The sequence below is a fragment of the Emys orbicularis genome, chromosome 1 (assembly GCF_028017835.1).
Source record: "Emys orbicularis isolate rEmyOrb1 chromosome 1, rEmyOrb1.hap1, whole genome shotgun sequence".
Lineage (NCBI taxonomy): Eukaryota > Metazoa > Chordata > Testudines > Emydidae > Emys > Emys orbicularis.
In genome coordinates, this window is record NC_088683.1 from 244,650,579 (window position 1) to 244,668,736 (window position 18,158).

The window sequence follows — 18,158 nt, forward strand, 5'->3', positions numbered from 1 at the left end:
TACACAGGGCTGTAATAAGTAAAAGCCTGAAGTAATACAAAGATTTTATCACCGCTGAAAATTGTAAATCATATAATAGTTCTATAGCAGTTTCCATCAAGGATCTCAGTGTGGCATACTAACATCAACTCTCTAAATCTTTGGGAATTTTGTTGAGTCCCTGTCACAGGGCAGCTGCCTTTTATGGGGAATTAGGGCCTAGTCTGCCTGAGACTGCCTTATGAAGGCCCTACCTGGGGATCCATAACTGCCTCAGGTGGCTAATTAGTAACCAAGCAGCTGGACCTAATAAAGGTTATCCAAGCTCAGTTAGAGGGAAACTCTGAAGGGAGACAGGATGCTCCTGTGGAGAGGAGCTCCCAGAAGAGGCCTGAGCCAGAGGGCTGGGCAGGGAGCCTAGTGGGTGAGCTCTCTGGGGAACCCACCAGAATGGGGAGTCTGTGAGAGGTGCTCCTGGAGAGGAGGGCTGCAGTCAGCAGGCATCTAAGAGGGTCTGGTCTCAGCCAGGGGTCTCTCAGATGTTGCCCTGGCAAGGATCAGCTGCTGTCCTAGGGAAGAGTTGGACCTCCCCGGACCTCTGAATCCAGAGAAGGGTCTTACTCCAGTAGGGGCAGTAGGCCTAACAGCAGGGGCAGAGACAATCTTGGGGGAAGAGCCTGGGTGGAAACAAGTCCTGGATTTAGGTGGGGGGACAGAAGGGCTCGGAATGACTTAGTCACCCAAATGAGATGCTGGAGTGCAAGTTTTGTTTATATTCTGTTTTGGCTTTTCTGTTAAGAAATTAGACCCTCCACAGGGAGGTGCTCTTTAGCATCTAATGGTCTGTTTTGTCTTGTTGATATCCTAGGGGATGGGAAAATCTAGTAAGGGCTTACCTGTAACCCTATGCCTACCTGCAAGGGGGCACACCAGGTCAGCCTGGAATGCTGACAGTCCCCATGTCACAAATTAGGAAATTGAAATACAGAGAAGTTAGTAACTTTACAAAGTCACGCTGTAAGCCATTGGCAGAGCTGGGAACAGAGCCAGGTCTCTGGTCTCATGGACTTATGTCATAACCACAGGATAATCTTTCCTCCCTGTATGAGTCTCTCTGCTCTGAATTAATTTAGCTAGAACAAATATTTCATCATAGTTGATAAAAAGAGGTATGCAGTAGTTTATTTCTCTGCATTTGTTTTGGAGATAAAACTGCAGGGACAACTTCAGTTTCTGAGCAGACTTTATTTCAGTTGTTAGTGTCTGGTTTGGGTAATTATCTCCATTTGAAACAACAGTAAATTTTCAACATCGGACACAGTTTATTTAAGAGACAAAAGGAAAACACAATCAACTGAAAAAAATATGTACGTGATATTATTTAACATTTACAGACGAGGTATAAAGGTTAATTTAGTACAAATAATTGAGCATATTCCTAGGAAAGGAGAGTCACCATCCATTTGGCACACAATTATGTTGTGGATCTCCCAATGGCATGCGAGTGGAGCAAATTTGTTTTCTGATTGTGCCAGCTATGATTTCCGTGTGTATGACTACCTTAGCACTAAGAAAACGGAAGTATCAGTCACAGAATGGTTGACACACTGCAGGAGTGGAGTAGCTGGAAAAGCCACACTGCCTGCTGTGAAGTGTTTAAGTGGGTGCTACATTATCAGACTTGTCTGTGATAGACCACCTTGGCTTCCAGAAAGCCATTAGAAGCCCTTTTTTGGCTGCTGGAATAGGTCGAACTGGTTAAGTGAATGTTGAGTTTAAATATACATTCTTTTAATATCAGTTTAAAATAAATGCATAAAATCACAGTATATCGTACAGCCACGCACACAGAGCATATTATACAATAACACTAAAATATATCAACTTAAAAGGAAGAAATATGTGCTTAATAGATTTAAAACTATGGAATGTGAATATGTGAAAACAGACTGGACATATATCGTTCTTCTAGGGTGCCCACATTTCCAGTTCAGGGACAGTGTTGGCAACTTGCCAAGATTTTCAGGACAACTAAAGTTGCATGTAAATTTCCATAATCTCAAAAATACATGTACTCAGTCATAGTCTAGCTGCTTTTACTCTTGGTACATTAACAGAAATTGGTGGCTGGATAAAAACCTGCCTATTGTGTTTTTTTCTCCCCCTTCAGTTAGGGACAGAGCAATCATGAGTCATGGTTTTGGGTCTCATGATCTCCCCTTTCCATGCTGTGCAATGAGCACTTCCCTCTTATAACTGCGGCATTAAGCATTAAACACCGTAACCTCTCATGGTGGTGTAGCTAGAGTGCCTCTTGCTGGTGTCACCATCCTGAGTGCATTTTTAAGTTGGGTGAAATAGGAATCCTTTTTTTCTAAAATCAATGAATTTAGCCGGTGTCCTATAACTAGAACTTGTTTTGAATGGAACTGTCAAGTACAGCAATGAGCTGTGCAGTTTCAGAAACAACCTGATTCTGAATGATGTGGATAAAAAATGACAGGCCATTATAGATGTAGTCATTTAATACAGGGCGTTCGAGCTGCCTGCAGCATGAGAATACCAGGTCTCAATATGCAATTTTCAGTTTGTTTTATTATTTAATAATAATTCTCCCTTTGCCCTTTTCATTCGTGTGTTTATTTTGGTTTACCGTTTTGGAATAAACCTTATTCTCTCCCTCCAAAACAAAAATCAAGAATACCCTTGGATTTCTATGCTGAATGCTTGATAATATTTTCTTAATCAAATCAAGAGACTATTTAGTTCTAAACCTTAATATTGAGAGCCTTCCAGCTGTATGTGTGATGGTGGGAGGGGCAATTGTGGATAAGAATGCTGATGAGAGTGCATCAGCAAGAATTAAACACCGCAAATACAAACTATAAAAGGTATAGAACTCGGTGGGTTAAAATATTTCACACATGGTGCACAGTTAATCTGTGCAGTGGCGTTTACCAATTAAAATGGCCCAACTGTCATCGGCACTAATTCCTGGCTTTTGGAAATTTGCATGGTAGGCTCCTTAGAAGTTAAGGGATTTTCTATTATGGTAACCAGTTGGATACCTTCTGCATTCTTACCCTCAACACTTTGGACTAATCTGCCTTGCATGTTAAACTGCTCTGGGGTGTGTGACTTGTTTATTGTCCAAGCCTCCCCCTTGTCCTGTTCTGAGGTCATGTTTTGTCCTTCTACACGTTCTCGTCTCTTGCGGTACCATATATGCAGGCAGCCATAAAGGAGGATCCCGGCAATGATGAGAAGCAGAATACTGCTAGTTAGCCAGATACCCAGGGCCAGATCTTTTTTTTTGTTGCTTGCTGATGCTGGATCTTCTTCTAATGTGTGAAAAATTCTGCATTGGTCGCTGGAGGGGTTTGCAGATTGGCAGGTTACGCACAATATGTAGGTGGTTAGTGGAGTTAGGTTTTCGATGACAAATGAAGACCGACTAGCAGGCACTCTCTCTTCTTTCTGAAAATTTTTTCTTGAATAACCTGACAGCATGTTGTTCCGGTTGGGATGATACATAATACTGTAAAAGCTGTCAGCACAAATGGCCATGGTTGGCCAAATTACCATTGCTGTGCTTCCTGTTATATTTTGTACTGTTACTCCCATTGTGATGCCACTCAATATTTTTTCACAACTGTCTCCCCTCAAGAAAGGGAGATTATAGTTCCAGTTCCAGAAAAATAAGGAGATGTCCCAGAAGCTTCACCACAGAGAAGAATGATGTGGCTCTTAAACATTAGTGTTCTGTAATTTAGAAAAGTAATTTATTAGGAAACAGTGCTTTTTAATTTTCTATGGGCATTTTTAAATGAAGTAATCTGAATCTATAAGCAAAGAGAATCTTTGGCACTTGCATTTGCTTGAAAAATAAATCATAGAGTATTTTCAAACCTTTCCAGTTACAGAAATGTTTGGTACTATTATGTAAATCACTGAATATTGCAATCCTAAGGAATCTGCAGTCAGACAATATACCAGTGGGAGTGAAATTACCCATCATTTAAAAACTTCTGTTTATTAAGAGGGAAACTTTCAAAAGAGGCATAATGAGCATAAAGCACTAAACTCCCATAGACTTCCAATGGGAGTTGGGTGCCTAACTCCCCTTTGTGCCTTTTGAAAATCTTCTCCTAACTCGGTTGCAGTGTAAAAACTAAACAGCCAGAATTTTTAATGGACACATGAGGTAGTACACATGTCTGTTGACGTGAGAGATCATGGAACAATTTTTTTGTTAACGGCATAAATTTTAAATATCTTTAACAGAAAAGGGAGCACGATATTCAACATTGCTTAGCACTTTGATAGTATAGAGTCACAGAGGCTTAAATATTGAGCACTATTGGAGAACTAGCGAAAACCTCACACTTCTCTTGAATCATAGATGGTTACGTTAAGAGATTATCAGGTTTCACTTTGAAGAACAATATAGCTATAGATATCTGCATCACACTATTCCAAAAAATACATGCACAAGCAATCTATTGGCAGTTCAGTGAGCCTTTGTTTTGTTTTGTGTTTTTAAATCTGTTTTTATTTTTTTCCTCTAGGCTTATCTATTAACTATCTAGTATTTTCCTGCATTCTAACCAATCTTAAGAAATACCGGCTTTTGTGAATGGGGGCTACTTTTATTAATTAGATGGAGGCAGGCAAAAATATCCAAAGGTTTTCCTCCTGTGTTCACCCATAGATTTTGATTTTAACTGGTCATCAAATTATTAAAAACCAGAACCGAGCATGAGCCTGTCGGTAGGTAATCCGTTCTTCTGATTCCCTTTTTCTAAAAATTCCCTATCTGTTACACTTCCCTACTCTCTGTATTCTCTCCCCTTCCTGCTGACATGGGCTCACGTTTGTATCCATTCCTTAAGGAACGACCTCATCAACGGTATATTAGTAACATCTGAAACACAATTAGTAGTCTTGGTTCTATACAGCCCTGCTGAACTTGTTCCTACTACTCTATTTTAAGTATGATAGAACTATCATGGCAAGCAACATTTAGTCTGCCTTTATAGTCATGCTAGAACAGCCAAACTGCCAGCCCAGAGATGGAAGCTAGCATCAAAAGGTGAAGCACAGGTTACATCATGTGTACTTGCTGGGGGTAATTAATCTTTGTATAGTAAAAATGATTAATGCTGTAAATGAAGAAGTTGTAACTAATGGAAATGTCTGTCCTGAACTGTATTTACATTATCATCTGTCAGGCTAGTACTTTACATACTAAATAAAAAATTCTAACTGTTTCCATTAATAATTTAACATGACCAAAGTAAAATACTGTGCAGTATAAGAAGCAGCAAATACTTTTTAATAACAAGATATGTTAAAAAGTGTTGAGAAAATTGTGATGTGTTACTTCTCAAAGTTAGCTAGTTCATCCCATCTTAGCAGACCATCAGAATTTTACGTTTCTGTAAAGAAGTTTAACTTTGTTTTTGTTCAGACATATATTTTCTGAGGGTAAAATTTTCAAAAGCATCTCGGCAACTTGGGAATCATTTCCGTTGACTTAAGTACTTGAGTACACTGCTGTTTGTAGCGCACTAGCTCAATTGAGCTAGCACGAGTCTGTCTACCCAGACTGAGAATCACACCTCCTGGCTGCAGTGTCGACATATACTAAGCACTTAAGTGTTTTTGAAATGTTTATGCTAAATTACTAGCATAAATGACTATGGCAATGATTATGAAATAAACGATTAGTGATTTCATTACAGTGTGAACATATTATTTCATATTGTGGATGTAATGTATTTTGTCTCCTGACTATATAACAATTTAGTATTGGAACATTTCTGAGAATGGAAGCTTATAAAATTCTGACATAGTAGATATTCTGAAGTTTATATGACTTTCTTTCTTTCTTTTTTTATGTTGGAAAAACTACTGGAAAAATTATACATCTGAGAATCGCATTAAAATAACTGTACCTTATGCACTATTTTCAATGAAGCACTAGTCCTTTTAAAAAAAAAACTGCTACTCATATGTGGGAACATATTTCTCAGAATTCTCAGTTGCAGTTTGTGTATTTTGCTTATTTGGGAAGAATATAAGGCAGATGCTCATCTACAATACAACAATAAACATATTTTAAAAATATAAATGCCAACACACCCATCTAAATTATATAGGCATTTCTAAAAAAAATAACAAAAACAAAACAACCCACCCCTCAAGAATGTAGGTGCTCTTCTTTCTAACCACCATAAAATATAGGCAATGAAACAGCTGCATCAATTTCAAAGAAATGAGTTTGCCATTGAATAAACTCCTTGGATAAACAGATGGGGGCACACCACAGACTAACGTGGTTTTCAGAATACTAAACTTGACCATCCATCTAAGTCTCTTAGGTATCTATACAGTGGTCTACACTATAATATCAGAGCATCTATTTGCTCTTGAGAGTCCCATATCTAGTTTTAGTTAAATAGATCCTAGTTAATTACATTTTAAGTAAAAAGATTTAAAAAAAAAATATTGCCTGATCGTATTTAGAATCCATCATCTCATCCTCAGAGCTATTTGAGTAGAATTTTGGGTTTTTATTTTTTTAAATGTAATCACAATGTTTTGTTTTGTTTCCAAGCATTAATTAAATTTTACTATTTAGAAGTAACGTACATAACATTGCTGGCATCTTAATGTTTGAAAAATTAAGTTGGTATTTTATTCATTATAAAATCTTTACTGACCTTCACTTCCTGATATAAATCCTTAGAATAAGATTTTCAAATGGAGAGATTGCAAAAATGAAAAATCAGATTTTCTGTGTCCTTTTGTTTAGGTGATTTCCTTCATGATCTGTACTTGCCAGTTTTCTCTCTCAGATTCTCTGGACTAAATTCTCGTTGCTTGACACTTGCAATTCTATTCTCCAGGGATGCTGATGACACTGTTTCTTTCTCTTCTACTTAAATTCGTACATGAGCGCATCTTGTCTAAGTAGCCTGTTGCCTAGGTTTTCAAAGAACATGCAGGAAAAAAGACATTGATTCTCTCACTTGCTTCCTCTTGGACAGTATACTGTATGAGCACTCCCGTTACGTGCTGCTCTGTATGTACCTACGCTTGCTTCAGTGATGCTGTGAGTGAATAAGGCTAGCACTTCTATGACATCAGCAGAACAGGAGGTTTGTTTAGTTTTTTGGTTTTTTGTTGTGTTTTTGGTTTTTTTTTTAGTGGAAGGAGGGGGGAGGAAGCAATAACTTAAAAAAAGGCAAGCTTCTTCCAGTGATTAATGAGAACTTTGCTGTTTCAGGTTTCTGCTTTAGTCTTTTTGTATTCCTCTGCAATACTTTTTATTATTATTTTTTAATAATCCCTTGTCACAGTTTTATAATGCGCCTCTAATCCAGCATTTACTGGTGGATTGTTCCAAGCTGCTTTACATGTTTGATGTAAAATGTCTAAATATTCATGGGGAAATATGGTATTTTTGTAGGCTGGCTATTTCTGATTCTTCTGCCTGGTTTTTTGAAGAATATTTTAGTGCCTGTTTTTCCATAACTGTTCTCTTTCTTGAAGTATGCAGCTGTACCCTTTCTCCTCACTCTAAACGTTTTGTAAAATAATAAAATACTCTATAATTGGATAAAGTAAAATAGTCTCTACACTGGGATATTCTGTAGTGCAGATATTTTTGTTACTCAAAGTCTATGAAGTTGTAAACCCCAAGAACAAATGAATGCAACAATTAAAATCATTACTGTGAAACATAAAGCTTCTGCTTTTAGGGATAATTTTTTTTATAGTATCCAGTATACTGAAGCATTCAGCTGTGTTTGGTTTTTATAGTCTGTTGTTTAATGTTTTATGAAACATTTGGGAAAATTAACTCTGTACTTCATCAGTATCAATAGGCAACAAACTTGTAGACCAAGGTTGCTCCATTACAGACCTGTCTATTATCAGTTAAAGACTGAAATAGAAAAGAGAGAAAAGATATTCCATCAGCTATTCTCTTACTTGAAAGTTTGAGTCATCTTCTGTCATGCATTATTTTAGCCATCATAAATAGGGTACCTATTCTTGCAAGGACGCAGCAAATCAAGAAAATAGCCCAGGAACCAAGCTGTTGCTGCAAGCCAGCTACACTTGAAATAAGAGCATAAATCAGGAGTAGCACAGTTTGTAAAATTAAATATTTTTGTAAGCATTCATCAAGCTTTACCAGTACCACTCCCATTTGATTTCCCAGTCCCTACTTCTGTATGTGTTTGTACAATTTTGCATTTAATACTCAATTGTAGTTTTGGGCTCTCTGCCAGCCAGTGTTAATTTAGAATTCAGTATTTCAATCAGCTGTGATCAAATAACAGGATTTTTAGCTTCTTCCAGAGCAGTGTCCTGTATGGATTCTGATAATCTGCCAAACATCTGTTGCAGTTTGAGTTCACAAAAAGAATGGCTAAATAATTTGAGAAAATATCCCCCCCCCCATTATAAATATGCAATCTGTAACAGGTGTCAATAGTTGTAATTTAAAATATGATAGAGGGACATATTTCACTGTGTAGTCTGTTCACTCTAGTGGAGACAGCTCCCTGAGCAGAAGAAATGTAATAACCTTAAAAATAAGGTGAAGTGAAACGTCTGTATCTCCAGAGTACAAATATACTTGGCTGGTTGTAACTCCTTTTCTGTAATAGTTAGCTGAAATAATGTTAACTTGTTGGATATTTTCTATGCATATTTCATACTATTAAATACAAAGCCGCTCAGTTAAAATCAGAGTCTGGAAATGGGAAAGTTAAGGTTCCAACACCAGCATTTAACTTGGCCATGTTATGTCTTATATGTTTTATAGTTTATACATTTACAACAGCTGCATGTTTTTAAATGCTTACAAGTAACTCCTTTTCTTTAGTAGACAGTTGTTCAAAAGTTGGTGGAATGCAGCTGTCTGCTTATTAGTTTAGTTCCCAAGTGGCCTCACTTTATAGTCACAGAGAGCATATTACAAAAATCTAGTCTTGACAGGCAAAGGCATGAATAACTGTAGTGGGATCCATATCGGAGAGAGGTCACGCTCTTCTCCCTAGGAGCACTCTTGGAACATATCTGCATTATGAGGACTATATCTGCACAGCTATGGCATTGTAGCTATGCCAACATAACCCTGTAGTGTAGATGCAGCCTACCCCAATAGAAGGGGTTGTCTGTTGGTATAGCAAAACTACCTCCCTAGATGATCAGGGTGTCTACACTCGAGGTGGGGTCCACATAGCTACAGTGCTCACGGACGTGGATTTTTCACACCCCGGAGCGACATAGCTATTCCAACCTAAATTATAAATGTATACCAGCCTTGGTCACAGCTGCTTTCTGAGCAGCCCAGGATTTAATAGTACAACTAGCTTGCACTCATGTCTTACAAACAGTGAATACTGAGGAGAAGCAAAGGGGATCCAACAGAACCTGCAGAAACAAAAGATGGGCGAGCTCTTTTGAAAGAAGGAACCAATATAATCTCTGCCACTTCCTATGATTGCTTTTCCCCGTGCTACAAATATTACCCCTCTCATATAGGTGGAGTTTGACAGCTAGCTCTCATCCGAGCCCCAATGTGAGTTAGAAATCATCTTCCAGAGTCTCAGAGGGTACAAGTCTACATAGTTCTGTTGACTGAGGTGAAAAATACGCTGATAGAGAACAGCTAAGGATCTTGCCTTGTATATTAATTGACAAAAGAATTTCTGTCAGTCTGTGTCACAATATCAGATTATTTTTGTCCATTTATAGATATTATGAGCTCAAATGAGAATCTTTATCAATTAGTTGTAATGATCACTAAGTTTAGAAATCTGGTTTTACTTAACTCGAGCCTTCAGAACATTACATGAGACACCATAAAATGGAAACTGTAACAGATTCTATTGATTTTTTCCCCCCCTAAATGTTCTGTAAGTGAAACTACAATACCAGGATATGCTCCAATTATGTTTGGTAATCTCTCAGCCTTTCCAGACTACTGTGCCACTTTCAGATGTCTGATTTGTCTTGTCTACCCCAAGTTTCACCTCACTTAAAAATTACTTGCTTACAAAATCAGACATAAAAATACAAAACTGTCACAGCCACACTAGTACTGAAAAATTGCTTATGTTCTCATTTTTACCATATAATTATAAAATAAATAAATTGGAATATAAATATTGTACTTACATTTCAGTGTTTAGTATATAGAGCCGTGTACATTTCAGTTTGTACTGTCTTTGCTAGTGCTTTTTATGTAGCCTGTTTTAAAACTGGGCAAATATCTAGATGAATTGACGTACCCCCTGGAAGATCTCTACATACCCCCACGGTTACATGTACCCCTGGTTGAGAACCACTGAGATATTGGCTTGGGCCACTTTTGTGCCCTTTTAACATGGTGTAGTCATAAAATTGAAGGAGGATTTATTGTGGTAGTATAAATAGTAACTGGAAGATGTCCAGTCATCAACAATTAGCGTTTAATACATTCAGCTTATTAAGGAACATTTTAGTTAGTCGTGTCTTCTGTTTTAAAAGGAAGCTTTGCAACTCATCTTGTATATAGGAGCTAAAGAGGCAAACTTCTGTCTTAATCCTGTATAATTTAATATGCTTAAAAATAGCACTGTCAAATGATAAAAAAAATAGTTGTGATTAATCGCAGTTTTACTCTCACAAATAATAATAGACTACCAATTTAAATTGAGCATGGAAGCACATCCTCTGAATGGTGGTTGAAGCATGATGGGGCATACGAATGTTTAGCATATCTGGCATGTAAATACCTTGCAACCCCGGCTACAACTAGGGTGATCAGATGTCCCGATTTTATAGGGACACTCCCAATTTTTGGGTCTTTTTCTTATGTAGGCTCCTATTACCCCCTACCCCCGTCGCGATTTTTCACATTTGCTGTCTGGTCACCCTAGCTACAACAGTGCCATGCAAACACTCACTTTCAGGTGACATTGTAAATAAGAAGCAGGCAGCATTATCTCCCGTAAATGTAAACAAACTTGTTTGCCTTAGCGATTGACTGAACAAGAAGTCGGACTGAGTAGACTTGTAGGCTCTAACGTTTTACATTGTTTTGTTTTTGAGTGCAGTTATGTAAAACAAAATAATTCTACATTTGGAGATTGCACTTCAGTACTTGTCTGAGGTGAATTGAAAAATACTATTTCTTTTGTTTATCTTTTTTACAGTGCAAACATTGGTAATAATATAAAATGAGCACTGTACACTTTGTATTCTGTATTGTAATTGAAATCATTATATTTGAAAATATAGAAAAACATTCAAAAATATTTATAATAAATATACATTGGTATTCTGTTATTGTTTAACTGTGCGATTAAAACTGATTAATCATGACTATTTTTTTAGTCTAGTTTATTTGTTTTGCGTTAATCGCATGAGTTAACTGTGATTAATTGACAGCCCTACTTAAAAATATTGCACAAAAAGTAATGTACATTGTATCCAATGAGAGATTGCTATGAAAGTGCGGTGAATTGAGTTATTTTTGTTAATACTTTTTTTTTTCTCCCATCAGGCTTTGAATTTGACATATTCCAGCATTTATAGCAACTACAGGAACTTTGTTGGTCCCCCTCACTTTAAAGTCATTTGCAGGCTCCTTGGGTACCAGGGCATTGCTGTGGTAATGGAGGAATTACTGAAGGTGGTCAAAAGCCTGGTATGTTAACAAACTTTCTCTCTCTCTTCCTTTCTCTCCCAGATTGCTTCTAATGGAGGTGAAATGTTTTATGTGCAGTGGAAAGTACATCTAAATATAAGTATGATGCATTTAGCCTATTAAACATGTTCAGACAACTATAAAATGTGTGAGGAAGAAATGGAAACATTTTAAAGAAGCTGCATTAGCTAAGTTCTCCATGGAAGCATAAGCCTAAACTATTAACTTTTCCCTGACTTTCATGAGCTTCCCATTAGTTTACTAAACTAAAAATTGCTGTTAACTTTTAATTACAGTTAAGGACCTCAAAAAAAGATACTCCTGAGGGAATTCTGTGCCCCCCCCAAAAAAAAATCTGCGCACAATATTTTAAAATTCCATAAAATTCTTCATATTTTATTTGTCAATAAATAAATGTGGAGGCTCCACTATCGCAGTGGGGAGCCCAGGCTACTGGCTGCATGGAGGTGGGAGATCACCCTGCAGTACCCCCACCCCACCCACGGGACACAGACTTGAAGATGAGGCTGCATCCGACCCTGACACAGTGCAAGGGCCGGGCCTGCCCCAAAAATACCCCGGGGCCCTGACCCTCCACGCCAGGCACACGAAGATAGCAAGCAAGAGGGACAGGGTCTTGCATGCACGCCCAGCTCTGGCCTCTGATCCAGGAGTGGGGCAGGCAGGCTTAGCCCGGCAGGATCCTTGTGCGGGGGGAATCCAGGTGTGGGGTGAGGTGTGGGGCAGTCTGAGTGTGGGGGGTCCAGATGCAGGGGAGATCTGGATGCACAGGGGCTTGTTTGATGGTTCCAGATGCAGGGGAAATGGGACTCTGCAGGGGGGTCCTACTGGAGATGGTTGGGGCTCAGCAGTGAGGGTCTTGGTGTGGGGGGATGGGCTTCTGGGTGTGTGGGGGCTTAGTGGGTGGGTCTGGGTACTGCGGGAGTGGGGCTTGGTGAGGTGGGGATCTGGGTGCAGCTGGCTGGGGTTCAGTGGTGTGAGGATCTGGATACAGGGTGGTCCAAGTGCAGGGAGGTGGGGCTTGTCGTGGTGGGGGTTCAAGTGGGGGGGCTCAGCAGAAGGTGGTCTGGGTGCAGGGGTGGGGGTCCAGATGCAGGCAGGCTCCTGATGCAGAGGAATGAGGCTCAGCGGGTGTGGGGGGCTCGGTGCAGGGGGGTGGGTGAGGCTCAGCAAGGAGTCAGGGTAAGGGTGGGTTTGGATATACAGGGGTTGGGTGGACGGGTGAGAAGTTCCCCATACAGTGACTCCTCCCCCTGTGGCGGAGGACCAATGGGGACAAGACGCAGGTGGGAGATGCAGAGCTTCCGGCAGCTAAGGGAGGTTTCTGGGGTTGGGTCTGACCCAGCCCCAGCCACTCCTTGCAGGGGAGGAGGAAGACCCGTCCTCCCCAGCCCAGCCAGGATAGCAGCTGATTTACCTCTCCGCCAGCTGCCCTGGGTGCCCGTGCCCGTAATGACTCACCCATGCTGCTGGGGAGGGCTGCATTACTGCTCTTGCAGCTTCCCTTTGCTTCCCCATCAGAAAGTCATTTTTCTGCGGGGAAGCAAAGAAATCTGTGGGGCACGTGAATTTTGCACGTGTGCAGTGGCGCAGAATTCCCCAGGAATAAAAAAGAGGAAGGCATAGGACTTGGGATGACTGGGTTCCCAGTCCGTGTTCTGTTAGACTTCCTGTGTGAACTTGGGCAAGTCACTTCACCTCTCTGTGCCCATTTCCCATCTGTAAAAGGGGGGTAATAGCACTTCCCTTCTCACATAGGTGTTCTGGGGATAAACATATTAAAGATTATGTGGCACTCCAGTACTAGGATGATTAGGGCCATCTGAGTACCTCCGAAAGAGTAATTCCCCAATAGGAGAAAATCACTTTTAAAGTTACTTCCAAACTGCTATAATTGTTCATGAATAGCTCTTAGAAGAAGATGGATTAGACTTCCTGTTGGTTATTGCTGCTAGCATACAAATAAACAAACATAGATAGAGAAGACTGAGAGGGGACATGATAGCAGTTTTCAGGTATCTAAAAGGGTGTCATAAGGAGGAGGGAGAAAACTTGTTCACCTTAGCCTCTAAGGATAGAACAAGAAGCAATGGGCTTAAACTGCAGCAAGGGAGGTCTAGGTTGGACATTAGGAAAAAGTTCCTAACTGTCAGGGTGGTTAAACACTGGAATAAATTGCCTAGGGAGGTTGTGGAATCTCCATCGCTGGAGATATTTAAGAGTAGGTTAGATAAATGTCTATCAGGGATGGTCTAGACAGTATTTGGTCCTGCCATGCGGGCAGGGGACTGGACTCGATGACCTCTCGAGGTCCCTTCCAGTCCTAGAATCTATGAATCTATGAATATTTAACATATCTCTGCTTCAGTCACATGAGAGAGATTTGGGAGTAAATTTTGAAGTTAATTCTTTAGATATTTCAAACAAGACAGGTTGCAGAAAGAGGCCTACCACATAGCTTTTTAGACATGCCTTGCTGATTGAGCTGGGATCACCCTCTAATGGCAGTAGGGATGGAGAAGTAACAACTTTTGGTAGTAAGGAGCTTCCTAAAACATCAGTGGAGATATCCATATTGTATTTTTCTGCAGTGGACCTATTTGTCGTTGGTTTTTTTAGAATACCAAGGCAATAATCTTCATTGTGTGCCACATACAATTTTTACCTCATAATTTGTAAAGATTTTTGTCCTTTTTTGCTTATTGGTTTGTTTTATGACGATATAGTGGACTTCTGTTTTCTTCAAATATTAAGACTTGTTGTTAGTGTTCAGTTTAAAAAAAAAAATTATACTACCGCTACAGAAGTGTGCCTCATTATTGGTGATAAAATCAGGGAGGAAAAATACAGCTCTTCAAAACTGAAGTGAAAAATTAGCCGCCACCCCCCCCCCCCCCAAAACACTTCAATATCTGAAGTGATTTTTAAAATAATACAGAAATATGAGAGACAGTTCCTGTTATAAGGCCCTTGATTCAAAAGATGAAGTAAAATTGCTTTAATGTCAGCTGTATGCATACTGTAACATTTTGTTTTTGGGAAATTAGAAATTCTTGTGGAAAGATAACTCTGGTTGAGATTATCCATGTAGTCTAGGGAATTTAGACACCCATCTTGCATTAGTTTCAATGGAAGGTATGTGTCTAAATCCCCTAGATCTTCCATTGAAATCAATGGAAAGTATGTTTCTAAAATCCTCTAGCCTGCTTCAAATATCCCAACTTCTCTCTTTAGGAGGAAAGTTTTTAGATAGTCCTATGTGGAGAGAGAGTGTTGGTAGGGCCTGGACAATCATGTATGAAAAATTAAGTACAGCTGTTCCAGCTAAATTCACTCCAAATTAGTTGTGTTCTGATTACTAAATTTCTTTGCGTATTTGAGCAGCAGCTGAAAAGTTTTTTCTGCCTTCCCTTTTTTCAGGGTTTTCGGTAATATTGTTATTGCCAGCTGACCAAGTACAGTATTAGAAAACAAGGAAGGTTTAGTCTTTAAGACTGATCTAGCAGTGCACAGTATCAAGCTTGTTTAGACTAGTGTTCAGACCATATGTCAGAAAAGTTATCCACACAACCTTCTTTTTTATCTTTATAGATGGCCCTTTGTGTAACTGGGAGGGGATTGCCTGCTATTGGGCACGTAGAAGTATTTCTGTCTCCTCCTCCTGCCTCATCAAGCTTACAACCTAAAATAACCCAATGACTTTATAGCTGTCATGGGAATCAAGCAAGGTGATCGATGTAGGATGTCAAACAAAGGGAAAGCAGGAAATGCTTTTAGGAGAAGAACTCTTATTTAGTTTGGTTGCATTTATTTGACTAATTCTTTAGTAGGATTTTTGTTCTAAAATTTTTCCCATGATGCTTGAGTGCAGTAGACGTGATGGGGGGGGCCACCCAAGTAGAAATTTAATGGCATTTTAAATAACAAATATCGTGGCATTTTTTTTTACAGAAGTTTGTGAACGTGTGGGGGATTTTTAAACTTAAAAAAAAAAAAAAAAAAGTCTTGATCTCTCTCAACCTTTCTGCTCCACAGATAAATGTCAAGTCTGACCAGTCTAGTGATATTTACGTGGATAACTGTATTATTAAGAATCTGTCCCCATAATCAACATTTTGTTTATAATATTTCCCCAACATGTGAGACACTTACTGGTATTTAAGCAGGGATGGCTCCTGCTTAGAGGACCTGGCAGTCAAAGGATAGACAGAAGTTAGGGCAAAGGAAGAAACAGTTTTTTGACAAGTCAACGTTATTCATTGAAGGCAGCATGCTAGTGATGGATCTCTAAGAGGGACCTAAATGTGAAGAGGAGCAGGTTGCTGCGGTTGAGCTCAGACAGGTCACACCAGTATGTAGGGCCACATGGAAGAAGGCATGGAGGGAATGTGTGAGAAGTTCACAAGCAGGCAGACAAGACTGGAAACAGGTGGAACAGAGGGTTTTGGGACAATGCCAGTTTTCACCACAGGAGAAGTAGGGTCAAAGTTCCCCTGAGCCACTGGCTTATTGGGCTGATGCAGTTAAGGCGTTTCGTAGCCAGTTTCGTAGCCAGTGGTGATGTGGCCAGCATCATGTTGACTGCCTTTGACTATCCTAATCCAGTGTTTTTCAAGGTTTGAGTCGCAACCCAATACTGAGTCGTGGCATGTAAGGCACTGGGTCGCCTTGCTCAGCACCCAGGGACCCTAACGGCTCTGGTCAGCACCGCCGACCGGGACGTTAAAAGTCCCATCAGCGGTGCTGCCCAGCTAAGGCAGGCTAGTGCCTACCTGTTCCGACAACGCGCTGCAGCCAGCACCAGGTCCGGCTTTTAGGCAGGGGGGCCATGGGGCTCTGCGTGCTGCCCCCACCCCGAGCACCGGCTGGGGGGTGGTGCCTGCAGGCGAGAGCTGCGTGGAGCTGTTTGCATGCCTCCGCCTAGGAGCCGGACCTGCTTCTGGCTGCTTCTCGGGTGCAGCGCGGTCTGCAGTGCCAGGACAGGTGGGAAGCTTGCCTCTGCATCCCGGCTGCGCCGCTGACCAGGAGCAGCCGGAGGTAAGTCCGTGACCCAACCCTGTGCCCCAAGCCCCTACCCCAGCCCTGAGCCCCCCCAAACCTGGAACCCCTTCCTGCACCCCAAATCCCTCATCCCCGGCCCCAGCCCAGAGCCTCCAGCTGACAGCCCTGACCCCCCTCCCGCACCCCAACCCCTGCCCCAGCCCAGAGCCCCCTCCCACACCCTGAACCCCTCATTCCCGGCCCCACCCCACAGCCCTCACACCCTCACCCCTGAGCCCCTCCCACACACCGAGCCCCTCATCCCCAGCTCCGTTGGGTCACAGGCATCAACAATTTTCTTCAGCTGTGTCCCCAGAAAAAAAGTTTGAAAACCATTGTCCTAATCCGATGGATCAGTTACCCATTTTGCAGCTGGGTGAACTGGAGGTGGCCTTTCTGTGTGAGAGTGGGTGAGACTCAAGCCCATGACTTTCAGGATTGTAGGTGAGTCCCTTAACCACACAGGCTCCGCACCTCTGAGTAGGGTGGGATAGGCTTTTGAAGGTGATGACAAGAAGCTTAAACTTGATGGGCTAGCAGATGGAAAGATTTGACGAGGGGAGTGACATGATCTAGTAAGAAAAGGAAGATGATGATAGTGGCTGCATTTTGTTTGGATGGCAGAGGACAAAGTTGGGATGTAATACTTCTACACTCCAATATAGTGCTTTTCATCTATATATATATCTCAAAGCATTTCACAATCTTTAATATATTTATTCTCACAAAACCCCTCTGTGAAGTAGGGAAGCATTGTTATCTCCACTTTGTAGGTGGGGGAACTGAAGCACAGAGAGGCTAAGTGACTGCTGAAGCTCACGGGGGAATTCTGTGGTGGAGCAGGGAAAAGTACCCAAGTCTCCCATGTCCTAGGCTGGTGCTGTAACCACTGGACCATCCTTCCTTTTGCTGAGAGCCTGAATGAGGGATTTGGCTACGGGGATGGAAAGGATAGATCTTGGAGATGTTGAGGACGAAGAAGCAGTGGGATTTGGTTATGGCCTTGGAGGTATTGGGCAAGGGAAAGGGAGGGGAAACTCCAGAACAACCACCAAATTGGTGATGGTGTTGACAGCAATGGAGAGTGGGTAAGTGGAGAAGCTTTGGGAGGGAAGATGAGAAAGTTTGGTTTTGGCCAAATTAGAAGATATCCCAGAGGCGATATTAAGAGACAGGCTGGGATATGGGGTTGGATGGGAGGAGAGAGCTGTGTACCGAATGGTATGTGATAATGTAATTAAAGACAGCACCCCAGTACCTATGCACAAGAGGGGCCTGAATTCATGTTGCTGGGGCATCCTTAATTCTGGCATTTCCTAACTCGTAAGTGGGCCTTTGTTTCCTAGATAAGATTTTTCTGTTGGCCTTGGCTATTGTGCTATTGCCACTGTAACACACACTGAGAGTG

At 41.0% G+C, this 18,158-nt stretch overlaps 2 protein-coding genes across 8 annotated transcripts in view; one reads left to right on the forward strand and one right to left on the reverse strand.

Moving 5' to 3' along the window:
• CYFIP1 (cytoplasmic FMR1 interacting protein 1) overlaps positions 1 to 18,158 on the forward strand; it is a 92,193-nt gene that overhangs the window by 51,203 nt on the left and 22,832 nt on the right. For all 7 annotated transcript variants that reach the window (XM_065402482.1, XM_065402524.1, XM_065402507.1 and 4 more), the window contains one exon: positions 11,546 to 11,689. In XM_065402482.1, coding sequence (XP_065258554.1) covers positions 11,546 to 11,689 — 144 coding nt within the window. The remainder of the gene's footprint in view (positions 1 to 11,545; positions 11,690 to 18,158) is intronic.
• On the reverse strand, positions 2,941 to 3,603 carry LOC135891741 (fibronectin type III domain-containing protein 9-like). Its single transcript, XM_065419398.1, has one exon. It carries the CDS (start codon positions 3,601 to 3,603, stop codon positions 2,941 to 2,943), a length of 663 nt encoding a protein of 220 aa, XP_065275470.1.

Bases quoted from the DNA above. Each gene is read 5' to 3' on its own strand.
- LOC135891741 (XM_065419398.1), bottom strand. From the start codon at position 3,603: ATGGGAGTAACAGTACAAAATATAACAGGAAGCACAGCAATGGTAATT.